At 54.0% G+C, this 18149-nt stretch overlaps 2 protein-coding genes across 2 annotated transcripts; both read right to left on the minus strand.

Annotated features, from left to right (window-relative positions):
• Window positions 1-527: 527 nt before the first annotated feature.
• GGA2 (golgi associated, gamma adaptin ear containing, ARF binding protein 2) lies at window positions 528-10828 on the minus strand. The gene is made up of 17 exons (XM_065644977.1): window positions 10801-10828; window positions 10296-10380; window positions 10134-10209; window positions 9565-9663; window positions 8216-8339; window positions 7821-7924; window positions 7270-7350; window positions 5761-5898; window positions 4902-4983; window positions 4301-4420; window positions 3876-4040; window positions 3573-3628; window positions 3174-3292; window positions 2201-2374; window positions 1472-1637; window positions 932-1042; window positions 528-669 (listed from the first exon to the last, which is right to left on the minus strand). Exons 1-17 carry the CDS (start codon window positions 10826-10828, stop codon window positions 559-561), a joined length of 1839 nt encoding a protein of 612 aa, XP_065501049.1. The 3' UTR covers window positions 528-558.
• Window positions 10829-11049: 221 nt separating this feature from the next.
• On the minus strand, window positions 11050-18112 carry EARS2 (glutamyl-tRNA synthetase 2, mitochondrial). Its single transcript, XM_065644926.1, has 9 exons — window positions 17892-18112; window positions 17289-17444; window positions 16246-16435; window positions 15493-15965; window positions 14633-14741; window positions 13604-13757; window positions 12648-12778; window positions 12385-12520; window positions 11050-11807 (listed from the first exon to the last, which is right to left on the minus strand). The coding sequence occupies exons 1-9, from the start codon at window positions 17947-17949 to the stop codon at window positions 11724-11726; spliced, it is 1491 nt and encodes a 496-aa protein (XP_065500998.1). The 5' UTR covers window positions 17950-18112; the 3' UTR covers window positions 11050-11723.
• Window positions 18113-18149: the final 37 nt, after the last annotated feature.

An 18149-nucleotide genomic window follows, 5' to 3' on the forward strand; every position in this document is an offset into this window, starting at 1 on the left:
GCTCCCCGGCGGGGAGCGGAGCCCCGGAGCCCGCAGAACGGAGCCGGACGAGCGGCGGGGCCGGGGCTGCTCGGCCGTTCGCTCCCCCAGCACACCCGTGCCGATCCCACCCCGCCCTTTCGAGCCCCGCGCCCCCCGTTCCGCCCCCGGAACACCCGGAGCCTGCCCTGCTCCAGCCGCTCTGCTGCCAAGTGGTGGTACAGGGTTGGTTGGTTGGTTTGTTTGTTTTAATTCAAAATAAGAAGTAACAGGAGAGAGGGAAAACTGGCTGAGAAAGCGGCAGGAAACACTTGGATGGAAGAAGCACTTGGGTTCCAGGGGAGCAGCGGCAGCTCCAGCAAAGGGCCGGGGCAGCTGCCGGGTCACCCTCAGTCACAGAACCACAGAAGGGCTGGGGTGGGACGGGAGCTCTGGGGATCATCCTCCCGCCACACACAACCCAGCGGGAAGAGACGGCCGATCCCACGGACAGGGGCCGGTATGGAGTCCAGGCCGGCGCCGGTGGCTCGCGGTCCCTCCCGCCACGAAGGCAACACAGCAACGTTCCAGCTGCTGAACTCAGCTGCTGCCCCCGAGCGCCGCGGCTGGGAAGCCGGTGACCTCTCCCACCTCGCTGAAGGGCTGCACACCACGCGTGAAGGCCAGTCGGTACCTCAGCCGGACGGGATCCTGCGGCAGAACGGAACAGAGAGGGGCACGTCCTGGGGGCAGAGGACTGTGCCCCTTCAGCCTCACCCCTCGCAGCCTTGCTGCGGTGAATTGCCCTCTGAAAAAGCTGATTCAGTGGGAAAAATGTCTTCCCAGCACAGTCCAGACTGCTCTGTCCCTCTCCTGCATCTCCCCATTTTTCATACAAGCACCGCACCCACTGCAGTGACAGTCCCAGTGCTCCGCCAGCCGACTCCGTCACCGACCATGTCACTGCACGTACCTTCTGGGGGTTGGCAAGGAGCAGGACCTGGGACACCACGGCGGGGGGGACGAGCGGGCTGAAGGCAGGCAGCTCAGAGCCCGATGGCGGCTGTAACTTGATTTGCATGGTCTGAAAAAAGAAACAAGAGGAATGCTTTTTGCTCCACGCTGAAAAAGGGCTTGGAGCATTACCAAACCACAGAGCTGGTTAAAGATACGTCAGCCAGATTTTGTCATTCAGTGAGAAGTGTGCCCTTCCACAGCCTGCATCTAACAGCAGATCCTCCTCAAGAGACAATTGTGTGCCGCACACACCCGGGCAGACAAGAGCCATACCCAGGAGGCTAAAGCAGCGCATCTGGAGCCCTGTCCACTTGTCTCAAGGCCAGGGACATAATCTGTGAAACAGGCACCACCATGCAACAGATTCACCATTCAGAGAACACGAGCCATGCAATTTCCAATGAGCAAGGCAAGTCCTAAGCAAGAAATGGCGAACCCTCTCCTCAGGACATTTCTGAGTAGTCCCAGTCTCTGCTACTCATCAGAGGCTTCTCACCTTTGGGACCGCAGCCTGGAACACGATGTCCTTAACTGGCTGAGCCGATGTGCTCAGCATGGACAGAACCATCACCAGCACGTCGGGGCGGCCAGGAGCCGGCTCTCCGGACAAGTGGAGCATGGCCTTGAACCCGTGCCGGTCGTACACGGTCAGCGGGCAGACACTGCCTGCCGGGGCGAGAGAATGGAAACAAAGCATGGATTCCCCTCCCTTCTCGGGGCAGAACAGCAAGGACGGGATAAAGAACAGCAAAAAGGAAAGCTGAGTACAGACTTTTACTTCCTCCAGCAAACTCACAGACCCAGCAGCATACAGCACCTGCCCGGGATTTCCATTTTACCCCTAAGGTGAATAAAAGAACCTGAATGTCTAATTTAGAGATAGGGAGACTAAGAGCTCAGATTTTAAGTCAGCTAGAAATGTCAGGTATGAATCCAAAACAGATTTTATGGGAAAAGTAAAATATAACTCCTCAGCATTTACAAGACTTGGCCTCCTGTCACCACAGAGTGGTGAATCCCCACGTGGGTGTCACCATCAGCCCATCCAGACCACGGCACAGCCCCCAGCACTTGCTCAAATTCTCAGATACACCAAGTCCTTCATGGAACAGCCATTTGTTTTGTCCAGCCAACCCACACAACATGAAGCCACTTTGGCTTGTACCTCTGCAAAAATCACAGAGGAGCTCTAGTAAGCAGAGCTGGGGCCCAGAAATTGTTGCACTTACTCGGTGTAATTGAAATTAAAGGAACAAAAAGGTCTTCTAGAGATGCCCCATGGATAGCTGGATGCAAAGAGGCAGCAGGCTGCGGCTCCTGGCCAGGGCTGGACAGTGAAGCGTCTGCCGTTGAGCTGGCTGGAGGATCTGCAAAGGGCAACTTCACTGGTGAGAAATCCCTGGAAAGAAAAGCACGTAGAAAGCTTATGTTAACTGGGGAGGCTTCACGGTATATACCATCTTCTGCTGTGTCCATTTGTGTTCCAAATCCCTCATCCCTTCTAGGAGTAAAGAAAGTACAAGTTTACGGTCTCTGGCTTGTTGAGAAATTTGAAAATTGCCTCTATTTTATATGGAAGAAGCTGCTGTCTTTAAGGCAGATTTTGATTTCTGTTACTATCATGAAACTTTGTTTCAGGGCTCTGGAAGTCTGCTCTCCCTGCACACAGTCTCTCTGGAGCTCTACTCAGTGAGATTAAACTAAATTCTAGCTCAGAGACAACCCCAGAAGCTGGGAGTCTCCAGTACACTTTCCTGGCTTGCATTACAACAGACTAGACAAGTGTATCGTAATGGTCACCTGCTCTGAAGATTTAATGATTTAATTTGGTTCACAAACTGTTAGGTTTCCACTGAATGCCTGGAAACTACTTGGTCACAGCCTGCAGAACACTGGGGAAAGTGTTTTTTGAGTCACGGGCTATTACAAAGTAAGGTTTTTGTTCCTTTAGCTCAAGGTCACCTTGGTACTTAGCCGTGGGATTTGTCTCCCCAAGTTTCTGACCCTCGGAAGGTCTTAGTTTGCAATTACACAAAGTGCAATTAACAGGTGCAGAACTGCTGCTTCCGAGCCAGAGCAGGGATGGACAGCTTGCCATCACTAACCAGTTGTAGTTGAACGGTTTTCCCAAAACTCCGTGCTATAAAACACTATATCCTCATCCCCAAAGTCAGGCTGTATAGGCAGAGTTTGCTTACAGAGAGAAGGTCTCGGTGCTGGGTGGTGGAGGGAGCTGATCAGCCCGGCCCTGCGACTCCTGCAGCCCCAGTGCTCCAACTGCGCTCACCATCGCACTGTGGCCATTGTGCACAGCAGGCTGAAAAACACGGCACTTCTGGTCCATGCCACAGAACATCAGCAAAAATCAGACTTGTTGCACTGAAAAGAACCTCATTTTTAATCACACTACTTAAAGTAGAAATAATTATGAGTAATCTGGTTGCAAACTGCAACTGTGAAATTCGTTGCAGGAGGATTCCATTTTCCTTACAGAATAGAGTGGTGTAAAAAAAGGCTGCCAGAGAAAGCGAGATCAAGAATAATATCTGATTTTGCCCTTTGAACTTTATGGACTAAAGTATCTGAGGATCACTCACCTCTGCTAAGCCAAAGTCAGGTGGTGGTTTCTGTACAACAGGAGAGTTGCTGAGACCTAAGGAAGATGCCAAAATATCACAGATCAATTACAGAAAACAAGGGATTTCCACAGGTTCTTCCTTTGTTGTCTAACAGCAGTTTCACCATGGTCTAACAACATCAAAGAAACTACATTCTTGAAAACTTACAACACCCCCCCAGCTAAAAGGGTCTCATTTCCCTTAGGACCGATATTAAGTCTAAGTTCTCCTCTCTTTATTAAATGGCACAGGGTAACACTGCACTGACTTGCACATACAAACCTAAGGAGGTTAAATCCTCCTCGAGCAGACAGGCGGAGGTTGTGCTGCCGTGCCGGGAGCTGGTGACGGTTGCGAACTGGTCTGCAGGAGACTGGGATGTGGCCTCCAGCTCGGAGAAGTCAATCAGGGCGTAGCTCTTCGTGCGCCTTGGGGCTGGCTGGCATGCTGGGGGAACAGCAGAGAGTTAAAGAGAAACCTCCTGAAAGGAACGGAATGTTTATGGCACAGGCACGCCTGAAAGGGCTCACAGTGAAGAACTTCAGCAATATTTTCTATCAACCATACGTAAAACCAGATGGTCACGTAACAGTTTTCCTGTGTTACAGGGTTTTCTCCACATTTACTCTCCGAGCAGCACTTCCCTTTGGACGCCGCTGGTCCCCAACAGGCGGGAGCAGAGCGCGAGCGCTGCAGGATGCTCGTACCTGCAGCACCCACAGGGCCGGGGGCTGAGCCGCCTCCACCCCCGTGTTCGTGGCCAGCGACCACCCGCCTGTGCCGCCCCAGCGCCTGCATGAGCTCGTCGTTGGCCTGCAGAATCTCAGCTGGAAACAAGACAAGAAACAAAATATTGATGTTCTAGGAGGGGGTCAGATCCCCGGCCTCTCCAGACTGCTCCTGAGGAAGGTCCCGTGCACCCCCAGACCTGCCTGGAGCACGGGCTGGTGGGACGACCTCCCTGCAGCTCCCGACTGCTTTTCATTCCACTTTCTGAAGTGCAGCATTTTGCACATCCATCTGCTGATTTCTGGCCTCTCTCTAATTTACCACGATCACTTTGAGATCTGATCCTGTCTCTAGAGCACTGACAGTTCCTGCCATCTCAGTGCACTTTATTGTTCTCTGTGGGTTCTCCGAGTGTACCTGAGTCTATAATCCAGGGTTGCGCAGCTGAAGAACCCCGGCATTCACAGGTATGAATGAGATGTTTGAGGCACAGCTGAGCTCTTAGGTTTGCTGTTTAAGATGTCTATTCAGCAAGGCATCACTTCAGAATAGAAATCCAAGCACAGCGTTGGCTCTTACCTAGAGCCTCGTCGTCATCAGCTGTCTCGCTGGCAAGGCGGAAGAGCAGCGGCCGGAGCTTCTCGCAGCGCTGAAACAGAGTCTGTGGAAGGAAACGTTTCACGTCATTGCTCAGGAGATCCCAGACACTCACACTTCTCTGTCTCTGTGACCACCTACAAGGATGCTGCCTCTAGAAGATGCACTTTCTGCGCAGGCCCAGCCCACGGGTGGCCATGCACAGCAGCCGACTCCTGACTGTGCCGTCACACACAGCCACAGTTCCTACCTACAAAAATTAACCTGTTTAAAGTTTGGGTTTTTTTTTTTTGATTTGAGAGTCTGGTTGGCATCCTAGTGGAGTTTCAGGTATTTAAGACCATAAATCTATTCTGACAGCCCTATTAGTGACATCAAACATTTCCTCAGTTCACTGATAGTTATGAACAGCAGCAGACCAGGAACTCTGGGCAGAAAAATGAGGAATCACAGAAACCAGAGCACAAGCTGAAGAACCCAGATTTGTGCTTCTCTGGTCAGAGCTTGTCACACCCACAGAGCTGTGCCCAGCACAGGGGTTCCGTCTGTTCCACCACTGCTGGAACAAGAACCACTTCCCCGTCAGACACCACACGAAGAGCAGCTGAACTGGGCAGAAACTCCAAGCAGCACAGTAGGACACAGTTCCATCCCAGTGTCTGTTACGTTGGTGGGACGGACCATTATCCATCAATGTTGTTGGAAACTCTTTCTGCCGTGGTCGTGCTCTTGCCCTGGCAGAAGCTGAGGACACCATGCTGCCCTTTGAGTCCTGTTGCCTGAGGCCCTCCCAGCCACGGCCAGACAGAAGAACCTCTTAGGCAGGAAAAGGCATATTTACCTGTAGGGTCTCCTGGTCAGATTTGGATAATTCTTGTCTCTTGTAGTTTTCCAGTAATTCGTCCATACGTTTAACATTCTCGGAAACTTCACTGATGGCATTCGCTCTTCTGGATGCCTTAGCTGACTTTTCTTGTTCCTTTGATGAAAAATGAAATAAAAGCAGATGATGATTTGGCTGATACAGCCTGTGCACGTGCTTGGCTAAGTCACTCTGGGTCACACTTGTTGGGCAGCTGCTTCCCACTAATATCCTACTGCAGCAGAGGAGGCACAAGGCACTGGGAGGACAAGGACTGGCCCCCCAGCAGCTCCGGTGTCCATGCTGCCCCGCAGCTCCCGGCCCAGGGGGAGGACAGAACCCCTGCCCAGGGGAGGACAGAGCCCCCTGCCCAGGGGAGGACAGAGCCCCTGCCCAGGGGAGGACAGAGCCCCCTGCCCAGGGGAGGACAGAGCCCCCGGCCCAGGGGAGGACAGAGCCCCCGGCCCAGGGGGAGGACAGAACCCCTGCCCAGGGGAGGACAGAGCCCCCGGCCCAGGGTGAGGACAGAGCCCCCTGCCCAGGGGAGGACAGAGCCCCTGCCCAGGGGAGGACAGAGCCCCCTGCCCAGGGGAGGACAGAGCCCCTGCCCAGGGGAGGACAGAGCCCCCGGCCCAGGGGAGGACAGAGCCCCTGCCCAGGGGAGGACAGAGCCCCCTGCCCAGGGGAGGACAGAGCCCCTGCCCAGGGGAGGACAGAGCCCCCTGCCCAGGGGAGGACAGAGCCCCCTGCCCAGGGGAGGACAGAGCCCCCTGCCCAGGGGAGGACAGAGCCCCTGCCCAGGGGAGGACAGAGCCCCCGGCCCAGGGTGAGGACAGAGCCCCCGGCCCAGGGGAGGACAGAGCCCCCGGCCCAGGGGAGGACAGAGCCCCCGGCCCAGGGGAGGACAGAGCCCCCGGCCCAGGCTGCTGGTCCATGAGAATTCATTTCAGCACAGGCACAAGTCAGGCTGCAAAATTAGAGCTGGGAGTTGGTGGTTTCTGCCACACAGAAGTGCACTCCCAGAACTGCTGCGGGGATTCCGTTAAACCAGACCCAGTCTCCTGTTTCTGCAGAGAACGGGGGTGCCCTTTCAAGTGGACAATGACAGCAGACACAGCAGACGTGGTAACGCACGCTGCAGAAAGAGGCAGTTCTGGGCAGATGCGGCTTCTTTCCACCTGGGAGCTGAGTGTGTTTTTGGAGACTTTCTATCACTAACGCTGTGCTCCTGCCAGGATCCCCGGCATGGAAGCATCTTGCCATGCAGGCTCCTGGCTCTGCGTATCCCCTCTGCCGGGCAATGGCAGCTTTTAGGGAAACACCACAAAACAATCCCGAACTGTAACTTCAAATAACAAATACTGAAATTCATCCTTGCTCTGGAGCAGCATCATGGAGATCAGGTACAGAGGACCCACTGTCAAAAACCGAATTGCCAAGTCCCACCCCGCTCCCTGGCCACAGACCCCTCGGCTCTGCCGTCCCCACCTCTCGGACGGTGCTCTGGATCAGCCGGTTGGCAGCCTGCAGGTCCTCGGAGCGGCGGCTCCGCAACAGCCGTGCCAGGAGCTGCGGGACAGCGGGACAGCGGTGAGGGGGGATCCGGCATGGCACATGGCACACGAGTGGCTACCGAGGGGCACCTGCTGCTGCCATCGTGTCTGTAACCCTGGGAACAACGTGTGGGCTCGTGTCCCACGATCTAATCCAGATTATATTGCTGCCTTGTACAGCTGCTGCACAGACTGTTCGGGACAGGAACTCTGGCTCTGCAGAACTTCTGTAGGAAGACCCGGAGAAACCCTCCCCTGGGAAAGTTTCATAGAAACTGATGTTTTTAATGTAAAAAAGTTTCACTTATTACTAAGCAAAAATTTCTGACAAAGCATCAAAGAATTCTTTAGCTGCTGTGCAGCAACAAGTATTAGCATTATTCTGAAGATACTCCATCTGAAACAGCAAAAGCTCCCAAAATACAACTGTGTTTTCTCATCAGTACAAATCAGAGGGGGAGCAGGCATGAAAACCCGCAGGTTTACCTTGGATTTCTCTTCGTCTGTGTCAAAAATTGAATTCTGAGATCTGGGAGAAGGGGGAGGTAAAATTTTGTCTTCTGGCACTTTGGGATCTTCTTTTACAATCCCTGGAACAGATAACAACGTTGTTCAGACCCCGACGCTCACCGGTTTGTCCTGAGCTGCTCCGTGCAGCACAGCCCAGCCTGAGCCCGGCTCAACAAGGCTGCTCTTGCTCAGTCTCTTTTGAACAGTTAACACAGCCTTAAATACACGAACAGCCTTGTACGTGTGGCCTTTGCTCTTTTCTCTTGCACACATTTTTAAAAAGCTGAGTCACAAAGTGGAGGGCAGAGCTCTGTGGTCTGCAGCCGCGTGACTCGTCGGCGAAAAAGGAAACAGGAATAACAGAACTAAACCTTGTTTCTTCAGCATCTGATAAGCATCCCGGATTTTAACTTCCTGAGGAAACCAGACTGTCCAACTGAATATTATTTCTGTGACTCTTGACTTGACTTTTTCTGAAGACCAGATCCCATAGTACTGAAAACAAACAAACAAAAACAATTAAAACGAAATAACTAGTGCCAGATATGGCATACAGGTCTTGCCCCAAGCTGGTTATGTGCAGAGATCAAGCAGCAGATGGATTCCTAACACTTTATTCACAGTGTTGTCGACTATATCTTGTGGTATAGGAAACAGTGTGTACCACTGTGGCTGTAGATACAAGGAATGCCATTATGCGTATGATTATTACATAAATATTATATGATAATCAAAAAAATGTCAAAACTTCTCTGAACAGTTATTGAGCCCAAACCCAAAAATGGGCTGTTTCATTTTAGTGAAAACAGTTCTGTGCTTGACTTTAATTCCCTTAACTGCCCGCAATGCAAATAGCACCGCTGGCTCACCCAGACCCGGACAAATGAAAACTGAACAAAACTAGAAATGAAAGTTATTGTCTTTTTTCAGCATCTGGGTGTTTTCTCTGGTTTTTCTCATTATTGCCTACAAGCACTCACTTTAATGTATTATAAAAACATGAAGGAGAATGATGAAAGCCACACGCAAACCTCCAAAGCACCAGGCATTTCAAACTCATAAAATAAACCCTGTTCTGTCAAAACCACAAACACATGTGGTGACGTGTCTTTTAAACTTTGTTGTTTCACTGAAATAGCTTTACCAAACCTGGGGCCAAGAGAAGAGGTTTTCTTGTTTGGTTGGACATTTCTCTGAAATCAGCATTTTGCAGCTCTGCCACCGAGGTGACGTGATGGAAAATGCAGCCCAGACAAGGGCGAACGTCGCGGGACGCGCGGACAAGCGGAATGGAGCACTGGGCTGCTGGGAGGGCTATCTGAGAAGCTCCAGCGCTGCTCGTGCTGCCGGGGTTTGAGGACAGGGCACACAGAACCACGGCACAGGCTCTGGGCAGCTCCTGTCCTCTGCCACTTCCACAACCAACGTGCTGTAAATCATCGTGAGGCAAAAGGGCCACAGGCTGAGGGGTCACAGAACAATTTCAAGCTCCTCTAGAGTCCCCAACCTTCCCAGCAGAGCTGGGAGAAGCCACAAGTGAAAACCTTTTCAGAGCTGGTTTACACCTTTTACAGGGGGATTCACATCCAGTCCTTGTGCCTGGGGGCACAGAACAGATTCTGCTCTACTTCTATCTGAGATTAGTCCTAAATTTTCACATTCAGTGCGAAATAAACAGTGTGTCCCCCCTGCAACGTCCAGCGTAACCAGGACCACCTACCTTTGGGGAAAGCACTTTAATCAGCTCATTCAGAAACCTGAATTTTGCGATTTCATTGTGGAATCTTTCACCGCAGTTATTCACACAGGTCTCGAGCACCTGCAGGAACCAAACCAGCACCAGACAAAAACCATACACACAGCTCGTGGGGAATTTTTGAAAACTTTGCCATTATAATACTGAATCTAAGAATGCTGGTACTGCATTCACAATCCCAAGATACTCAGGAAGCTGTGCAGCAAGTACATGTATTTTTCCTTCCTCCAGCCTCCTTTCCTTCCTCCAGCCTTCCTAAGCAGCATGTCCAGCACTGTCTGCCCACCGTTCTACCCATCAGTAACAACTTCTGGGCCATCGACCCTGCGGTGGTAACTCAGGGCAAACCGCAAGAGCCGCAGAGCATGAAACACCCCAGCAGAACGAGGTGCGGAGGAACGGCAGCGGCCACTCATCGTGACACCCTGCGTTCTGCATTCCTCGGGCGGTGGGAGGTTAAAAGGGACAGACGGCCAAGAGACAGACAGCGGTACCGACCCTGCCCCAGGTCGCTGCTGCCTCCCTGCACTCACCGTGAGCGCCCGAAGAGCCTCCAGCTCCTGCGGGGACTGGATTTTGTGTGCCAGCAGCCTCGGGGCGAGCGACGGGCTGGGGATGGGCAGAGCAAAGTCAGACAACACACGAGCTCCCAAGAAACGCAAATGCTGCTGAATCTGTCTGTCTGTCTGCCTTACCCGTCCGTGTCAGCGTTCACCTGGTCACAAAACCGCTGGATGCATTCCCAGTTTTCCTCGGGGATACTTGGGTCGGTGGCTTTATCTTACACAGGGGAAAAAATAAAATAAGGAAAAGCGGCTGCAGCGCGAGAGGCGAGCGAGCGAGCGGCACAGGCAGGAAGCGGCTCAGACCTCGCTGTGCCACCAGCTGCTTCAGGGCTTGTTGTACAAGACACAGAAATGGAAAACGTAGGACGAGCAGGAAACAGCTGGTACTAAAACCTGCCTAAAAATATAGTCCTGAGCACACACTCTTAAAGAGCTGCAGTCACAAACTGAGGTGTTCAAAGCAGCAACAGCTCAATGTTGCTTTCAGCAGGGAGCACGAGAAACTGCTAAAGAAGCCTTTACAGGCGGGACAGCGCTGCAACCCTGGCCGTGCCGGACACCGGCACAGCTTTCACCTCTGGCAACACCCCGCATGGCCCATCCCAGCGGCAAAACCAGCCCCGGCCCCACTCACTGAGCCAGCGCTCCAGCTCCCCGGCCATGGGCTCTCACTGCACCCTGTCGCCAGCAGGAAGCAAATCCACCCGCCAAGGCTCCTCGCGTGGCGCCGCTCACCCCCCTGGGAGCCCACGCGAGTTCTCGTGGTGTGGAAGCGTCTGCCGTAGGCGTGCGGTGGCTCCGTAGAACACCCCCCCCCAACCGCCAGCCCCACGGCTGCTCCTCCCCTCGCCGGCGCGCGGAGCAGGCGCTGGTCAGACCGGAATCAAAAGTCACCACGTTAATTTAATAATTAAAAGGTTGTCATCCAAAAAGAGGAAAAAACGCCCCGATCTCCTTGTCAGTGATCCTTTTAGCAGAACCACACGCATGACACAGCGCGCAGGGAGGAGAGTTCCCCTCTCCCAGCAGCTCACCCAGCCCGGCAGGACACCAGGGCAGCTAAGAGGGCCCCAGCTATCATATACATATATAACATATTTATATATATTTTAAAACACCCTCCCCGCAGTATTTGTTGGGATCCTGTGTAGTCGTAGCTGTAGGTACCCTGATTGCCTCTCCAGAAAGAGACCGATCGGTTCAGACGAGCCATGCTGGTATCAGGAACGGCATCGCTGTCTGTCCACGTGGTCTGAATTTAAGCACTGATAAAAGTCTCTTTCTCCCAACGGGGAAACGAGGCTCCTTGCATGAGACGAAAGCAGAAGGATGGACCTAATTCTGTATGGGGTTCCTCTCCCAGACAAACCAGTTGATGCTTAGTGCAGATACACACAGACCTGGGAACTTCACGGTGACACCTGCCTGGGCTAACACCAGCTCATCCGATCACAGGTGATCACGCTGAGGTCAGAGAACACAGGTCTAGGACAAGCACACGTGCTGCCTGCACCGTCCGAGTCCGCGGCCCAGCGTCGGTGTCATCTCTGTCTCGGGTCAGCTAGAGAGCGCTTTGTGTATCCTCCCGCACACCTCCTTGGGTCCCAGGGTCACCATCATCTCAGCGACGCTCGGTCCGTGCTGCAAACACACCAGAGTCATTGTACAAACAGAAACTCACACTTTTCAGCCCCGGCGGAAGCGACAGAGGGATCAGCTATCAGATTGCTGTTAGACCGAGGGCAGGGGGGTTGTCAGTAACCTCAAAACAACCGTTTGGCGCTTTTTTCCTCCTGAAGCAAAACAGTAAGAAGGGTCAAACTGACCCAGAAGGATCAATGCCACAGCCTAAGCCAGGAAAAGGCTCTCCAGAACTTTTGTGGAACTTGGTTTTGGACTTTGTAAAAGCGGATTGCACATAAAATCCCAGTTTTGCCCAAAACCTACAGCCTTGCCAACACTCCCTACAGCTGGTCCAGAGGTTTTTCTAACTTCAGATTTGTGACCAGCATATTCACACTTTGACAACTTCTGCCTTTCTGAAACTTTCAGAACAGCCTTTTCTTCAGAATTGCTGTACATCGGTACATTCGCTCCTCACAGAGACTGATGTCAATTCTTGCAAGATGTCCAAATACCAGTATCTTGCTACCAGAGAGAAGACAGGTGTTTAAAAAAAGGAAACGAAGGTCCCAGTCTCAGAATTGTTATTTTTTACCTGCTGCCCGCTGAGAGCCAAGCGAAGGAGCTTCATCACACTGCTGTACTTTGTCTCCTGGGTTTGCTTCTGGAGGCTTCTCAGCTCTTTGTTCAACTCCTCCATAGTCAAACCACCTGCCTGCCTTGTCATGAGCCTTTAGGAAAGAAAACTCTCTTACAGGGGATGTGCAAAACACAGGATTCCTCCCCAGAAACACCTAACGACTTCACTGGCTGCCGGCTGCCTCTGGGGCGGGCACAGAGCTGGGCAGAGACACTTACCCTAAGACTAGTTTTCCTATTTTATCTACTTCTGCAGAAACAGTCTGTAGCTGCTCTCGGGACACCAATGGCCTAACCCACAGGTAAGAATAATCAGACGACACCAGGTTCTTCAGGAAGCTGATGTGGCCCTGCAGAAAGCAAGCAGAGCTGTCAGGGCTGAGGGTTAAGCTGTGGGGAGCAAACACACCCTGCCTGGATTCACAAAGGCTGAAGAGGGACCCGACACCCCAGTGCCCTGTGCTCCGCGCTGCTCGAGGAAATGGCAACCGCTGACATTTAGGCAAATGCAAAGGGGTTGATTGACTTTGCTTCCCAAGCTGGAGCAGCGGCCGAGCAGCAGCACCACGTGCTGCCTGGCCAGCAGTGCCGGCGCTGAGCCGTGTCCCCGCAGGGACCTTCCCCCCACAACCCGCCGCAGCCGCGGCCACAGCAAGTGCGGCGGGGAGGTTTGCAACGCTCCTCTGGACAAAGCTGCACCTGCCCCGATCCAGCACTGCTGACAGCCCTGCCTGAGCACCAACCGGAGATCTGCTGAGAAAACCCTACAGAAAACCTTACGGGACACAGTTTAGTGCCAGAGTTAGGTTATGGTTGGACTCAATGATCTTGAGGGTGTCTTCCAACCAGAATGATTCTATGATTCTACAATTCCATGATTTGCCTCCATGGCAGGGACACGTCCTCCCTCTGCCGAGGCTGCTCTCTGCGGGCTCAGCAACGTACAGACGAGCTCACGACTCTGCAGAGACCGCCAGGACATTCACCGTGCCCATCCCCACCGGTCGGCTAACAACACTGCGAGGTTTTGGCAGAGCGTGCACGTGGTTGCTGCAGCCGGCAGTGACGGCCGTTTGCAGGCTGCGGAGCCTCGGGATCAGATCAAAGCAGTGCTGGGACTCGGCTGAGTCGTCACCCAGGAATCCCACAAAACATGGTGCTGGCACTGCTCGTACTTTTCTCAGCAGGAGGACTCGTTCCACGTACTCCTCTTCTAGAATCTCGGGATCCACGTGTTGATCCCCAAAGACCTGCTCCACCAGCAACTGCAACTCCCTGATTAGCTTCCGTCGCAGCCCTTCATTCTCAATATGACGGGTGAGGTGAACCCTGTAACAAAGAAGAAAACTGCTTTTGGACTGCTTTGAGTTAGACTTGATCTAATTATTCTGACCTCACAACATTCACCAGTTAAAACTGTTAGAAAAGCAACATTAAACCCCAGACAGACGCTACAACAAAGCCTTGGTGCTACCGCAGTGCAGTGCAGCAGAGATGTGGGAACTCAGCAGCACAGCCTCCCCGCAGCACACGGGGGCACTTGCAGAAGTACCCTCTGCAAGTGCTGCCTCTTTTTAGCTGTTATTTTGGATCTAAACTTCAGACCCTGCATCCTCCTCGCCACACAGCAGGTGACAGAATCACAGGATGGTTTCGGTTGGAAGGGACTTCAGGAAGGTGTCCAGGCGAGTTTGAATGTCTCAGAGAAGGAGACTCCACACCCGCTCTGGGCAGCCTGCTCCAGGCTCTGGCACCTCCCAGCAAAGAAGTTTCTCCTCATGTTCAGATGGACCCTCTTGTGTGTCAGTCTGTGCCCGTTGCCCCTCACCCTGGCGTTGGGCACCACTGAACAGAGTCTGCTCCATCCTCTGACACCCACCCTGAGATATTGATCCCATTGATCAGATCCCTCTCAGCTTCTCTTCTCCAGCTCAACAGCCCCAGCTCTCTCAGTCTCTCTTCATCAGAAAGGTGCTCCAGACCCCTCAGCATCTTCGTAGCACAAAGCCCATGTCCGAGCGCAGGAGAAGAGACAGGATGGTGTGAGCCAAAACTTCTATTTCATTATATCACAGCCAAAAAGCTGCTGCACTGGGACCATACTTGATCCAACAAACAAAATCGCCAAACAAAACCAAGCACTAGGAATAAATTCTCACTGATGTACACATTCTTAATTTTACAGTTACCGCGGATATTTATACCTGTTGAATTCTGGCAGTTGTTCAAGATCCAGGAGGGCAGAATGGGATGTAATTCTGCCTATTTCAAACTGCGAGATCAGCTCCTCCAAAGTCCTCCCCATCTGCTTCTCTGCAAAGTAACCAAAAGTGAATGACACACACGCACTGTCCTGCGGGAACTGGTGTCACTGCTTTTTGTGATGAGCCTCGGGCTGGGGCAGCCGCGCACCAAGAAGTGACACAGAAGAGCCACTTTTCGCGGTGTTAGCAGGGACGTACCCCAGCAAACAGGAGGGACCTCACGGCGGGGACGCTGCCCTTCCTGAGAGCCGGGCGAGGAACTGGGACGGGGACGTGGAACAGCCCGAACAGCCAAAAAGCACCAACAGCCGGGAGGCTCCACTGCCCAAGGAAGGTTTCACTCCCCAGCACAGTTCCCAAAACGCAAGTTAATTTGTGATCCCCACACAGCAACAGCAACAAAGGGAGATGTTGATTCAACTTCTCATGGTCTTTCAGGTTAAACGAGAAGTGCAACAGACGTAACACAGAGCACTGCGATAATTAACCACAGAATCCAAGTTTTCCCAAAAGTTCACAGGCAGTTTCTTCACCTTGAAATGAATGCCATCCTAAATGGGAGCCCACTAAGCATCAGACTCAAAGTGAATGGCTGCACAGAACGATTCCCACTGCTCAGCACACCACCCAGCCTTTCAGAGCTCTGCAGAGCCCTGGTGGCATTTCAGTGACTGACCGGTCGCCTGACACCTGCTTCCTCATCCCTTCAAGCACTGCCAAGGTGCTCAGCTATTAAAATACACGTCACCCCTTCCCCAGAGTCAGCACAGAGGAGTGTCCGGCACTGAGCCTGTGCTTACCTGGGAAGCCAGAGCCGCAGTTGGTGATGATGTCCAGCAGCGCCTCGGGCAGGTAGCCGTCCCGAGCAAAGCGCTCCAGGAAGATGTCCCCCTGCCTCTTGGACAGCTTGCCCCCGTCCCTGTTCAGCAGCAGCGGGAGGTGGCCGAACTGCGGGGGGTCCCAGCCAAAGGCTCTGTACAGAAGGAGGTGCTTGGACGTGGACGTCAGCCACTCGGTTCCCCGCAGGACGTGGCTGATGCCCATGTGGTGGTCGTCCACCACGTTAGCCAGGTGGTAGGTGGGGAAGCCGTCCCCCTTGAGAATCACCGGGTCGCCCTCCACGTCCGCCACCTCGTGCCTGCTCCAGCCGTACACCAGGTCCCAAAAGGGCTGCACGCCCTTCTCCAGGCGGAACCGCACCACCCAGTCCAGGCCCCGCGACAGCTTCTCGGCCACTTCTGCAGGCGTCAGGTGCCGGCACCTGTTGTCGTATCTTAGAGAAAGGAGAATGAAGGTCTCAGTTCGACATAGGCCAACCTCATAAGCCATTTTCACATTCTCAAATCTCTAAATCAGTCCCTGAATTTTAGCTGTAACCTGCCCCATACACGTCCAGTCAAACCACCTCATCTCTGGAGGCTGCTGCCCTAAGCCTGAGGGTTACGCTGGCTCCTCTCTCGGGCAGCGAGGTTACAGTCCTGCTGCCGCGCATTCTGTGGGGTTTTACCAGCGTGCGGCACCAAGGGAAGCACCCAGGGGCCAAGGAGTCCTACCGCGGGGTCTGCTGGTTCCGTAAAGCCTCCTTCTTCAGCAGCTGCAGGCGCTGGGGGCTGCAGAAGCAGCGGTAGGCGGCCCCGCTCTCCAGCAGCGCGTCGCTGGCGCTCCGGTACAGCTCGAGCCGGTGCGACTGCAGGTAGGGCCCGACGGAACCGCCGCGGCGAGGGCTCTCGTCTGGGGGAATACCTGCAATATCCGTGTGACGGGACTTAGAGAGCGCAGATCAAACAGTGAGGCTCTGGAGAGCACGCAGAGACGGCTCCTGCCCCGGGGCAGCCAGCTGAGGACTCAGGAGCCGAACAGCAGCCAGCATCACCAGCATTAAAGAACCGCGTGTGTGAAGTGACAAGCAGAACACACCAGAAGCCGGTAAATAGTTGAGCAGCAATGATACGCTACTTGGAGCAAAATATCGCCAGGTGTGCGCACACCAGGTAGCGTCTGCCCTTCTGACCACAAAGGAGACTCTCACCACAGAAACACAGTGAGGCCTTGGCCAGTTATTTCACCTAGTCCAAATCTTATTATCAATGCGACAGTCCCAGTCCCTCACAGCTTACAAACCCATGAATGGCAGCACCTGTGGGATCTGGCTCTTCAATTTATCATAATTCTGTATTCTAAAATCGCCCTCACCTTTAGCACTTAAGCTCAAAAAGCAGCAGAGGATTAAAATGAGAAGTCCACCTCCAGATCTCTTTTAGCAAATACTCCATGCATAATTTGGCAGTTTACAGCGAGGTCTGTGAGCTCCAACTTCTGACCTTCCCGTCACGTCCTTGTGCACAATCTTTGTTACGACTGCACGTTGGGCCACTTAGGCAACCAAGCCAAGCCTAACCAGTTCTCCCTGCTGTAAAACCTGCTTCCAGTAGGACTGTGCTGATGCCTCACTGGAGAAATAACTATATTTCAACTAATTCATCACCCGAAACACTACAGAGCTTGCTATTGTGAAAAATACTCCCAATTTGGGTACTGTTAATATCTAAAAAGAAGAGAACCTCTCGGTAAGTAAAGATGAAACGTGTCTGAGTACCTGCCCACTCCAGCATGTCCTCGATTCCCTCTGCAGCTCCAGGCACCACCCGGTTCTGATCTGTGTCCTCCACCCTCAGAATAAAGGTCCCTTGGTGCTTTTTGGCAAAAATGTAATTGTATAAAGCAGTCCGCAGGCCGCCCAAATGCAGGAAACCTGTTGTAGTGGGGAAAGCGGAGAAGATTATAATTTAAGGCCTGATGAAGAGGTTTTAACCCGCGGCGGGCAGGGGCTGTGACACACGGACACGGGGACCCCACGCTGCGGACACCGACCGGCCCCCCGGGGTCCCGGGCACGCGGTGGCACCCCCCGAGGCGGCGGGAAAAGCCATTTCCCTGGTTTTTCACGGGAAGGGACCGGCCCCCGCGCCGCGCCGCTGGAATGACGCCACCAGCCGCAGCCACGCCTTGTATCTCCGCAGCACAGGGCGAAGCCGGCCCGGGGAGCGGCAGCTCCCGCAGAGCGAGCGGGTGTCTGGCAGCCCCGGCAGCGCCGCCGCAGCCCCGGCACAGGCTCCCCAAGTGCTTGAATTCTCGTTTTGCAACACAAAGCGCCGCCCCCGCCCGCGGCGGAGCCCCCGGGAGGCGAGGGCCCGGGTTACCTGTGGGGCTGGGCCCGAACCGCACCCGCGGCGCCCGCGCTCCCACCGCGCGCGCCATCCCGCCGCACCGCCCACGTGGCCGCGGGCGCCGCTTCCGGCCGCGGCGCGCAGCCAATCCCCGCGGCCGGGGGGCGGGGCGTCCCGTAAAGGCGCCACCGCCCTCGTCCCACCGCCGCGCGGCACCGGCAGCGCGGGCCGCACCGGGCACGGCCCCGGCGGCGGGAGGGGCCGAGGGGAGGCCCTGCCCGCCCCGCCCAC

Source organism: Caloenas nicobarica, chromosome 14 (genome assembly GCF_036013445.1).
Source record: "Caloenas nicobarica isolate bCalNic1 chromosome 14, bCalNic1.hap1, whole genome shotgun sequence".
Classification (NCBI taxonomy): Eukaryota; Metazoa; Chordata; class Aves; order Columbiformes; family Columbidae; genus Caloenas; species Caloenas nicobarica.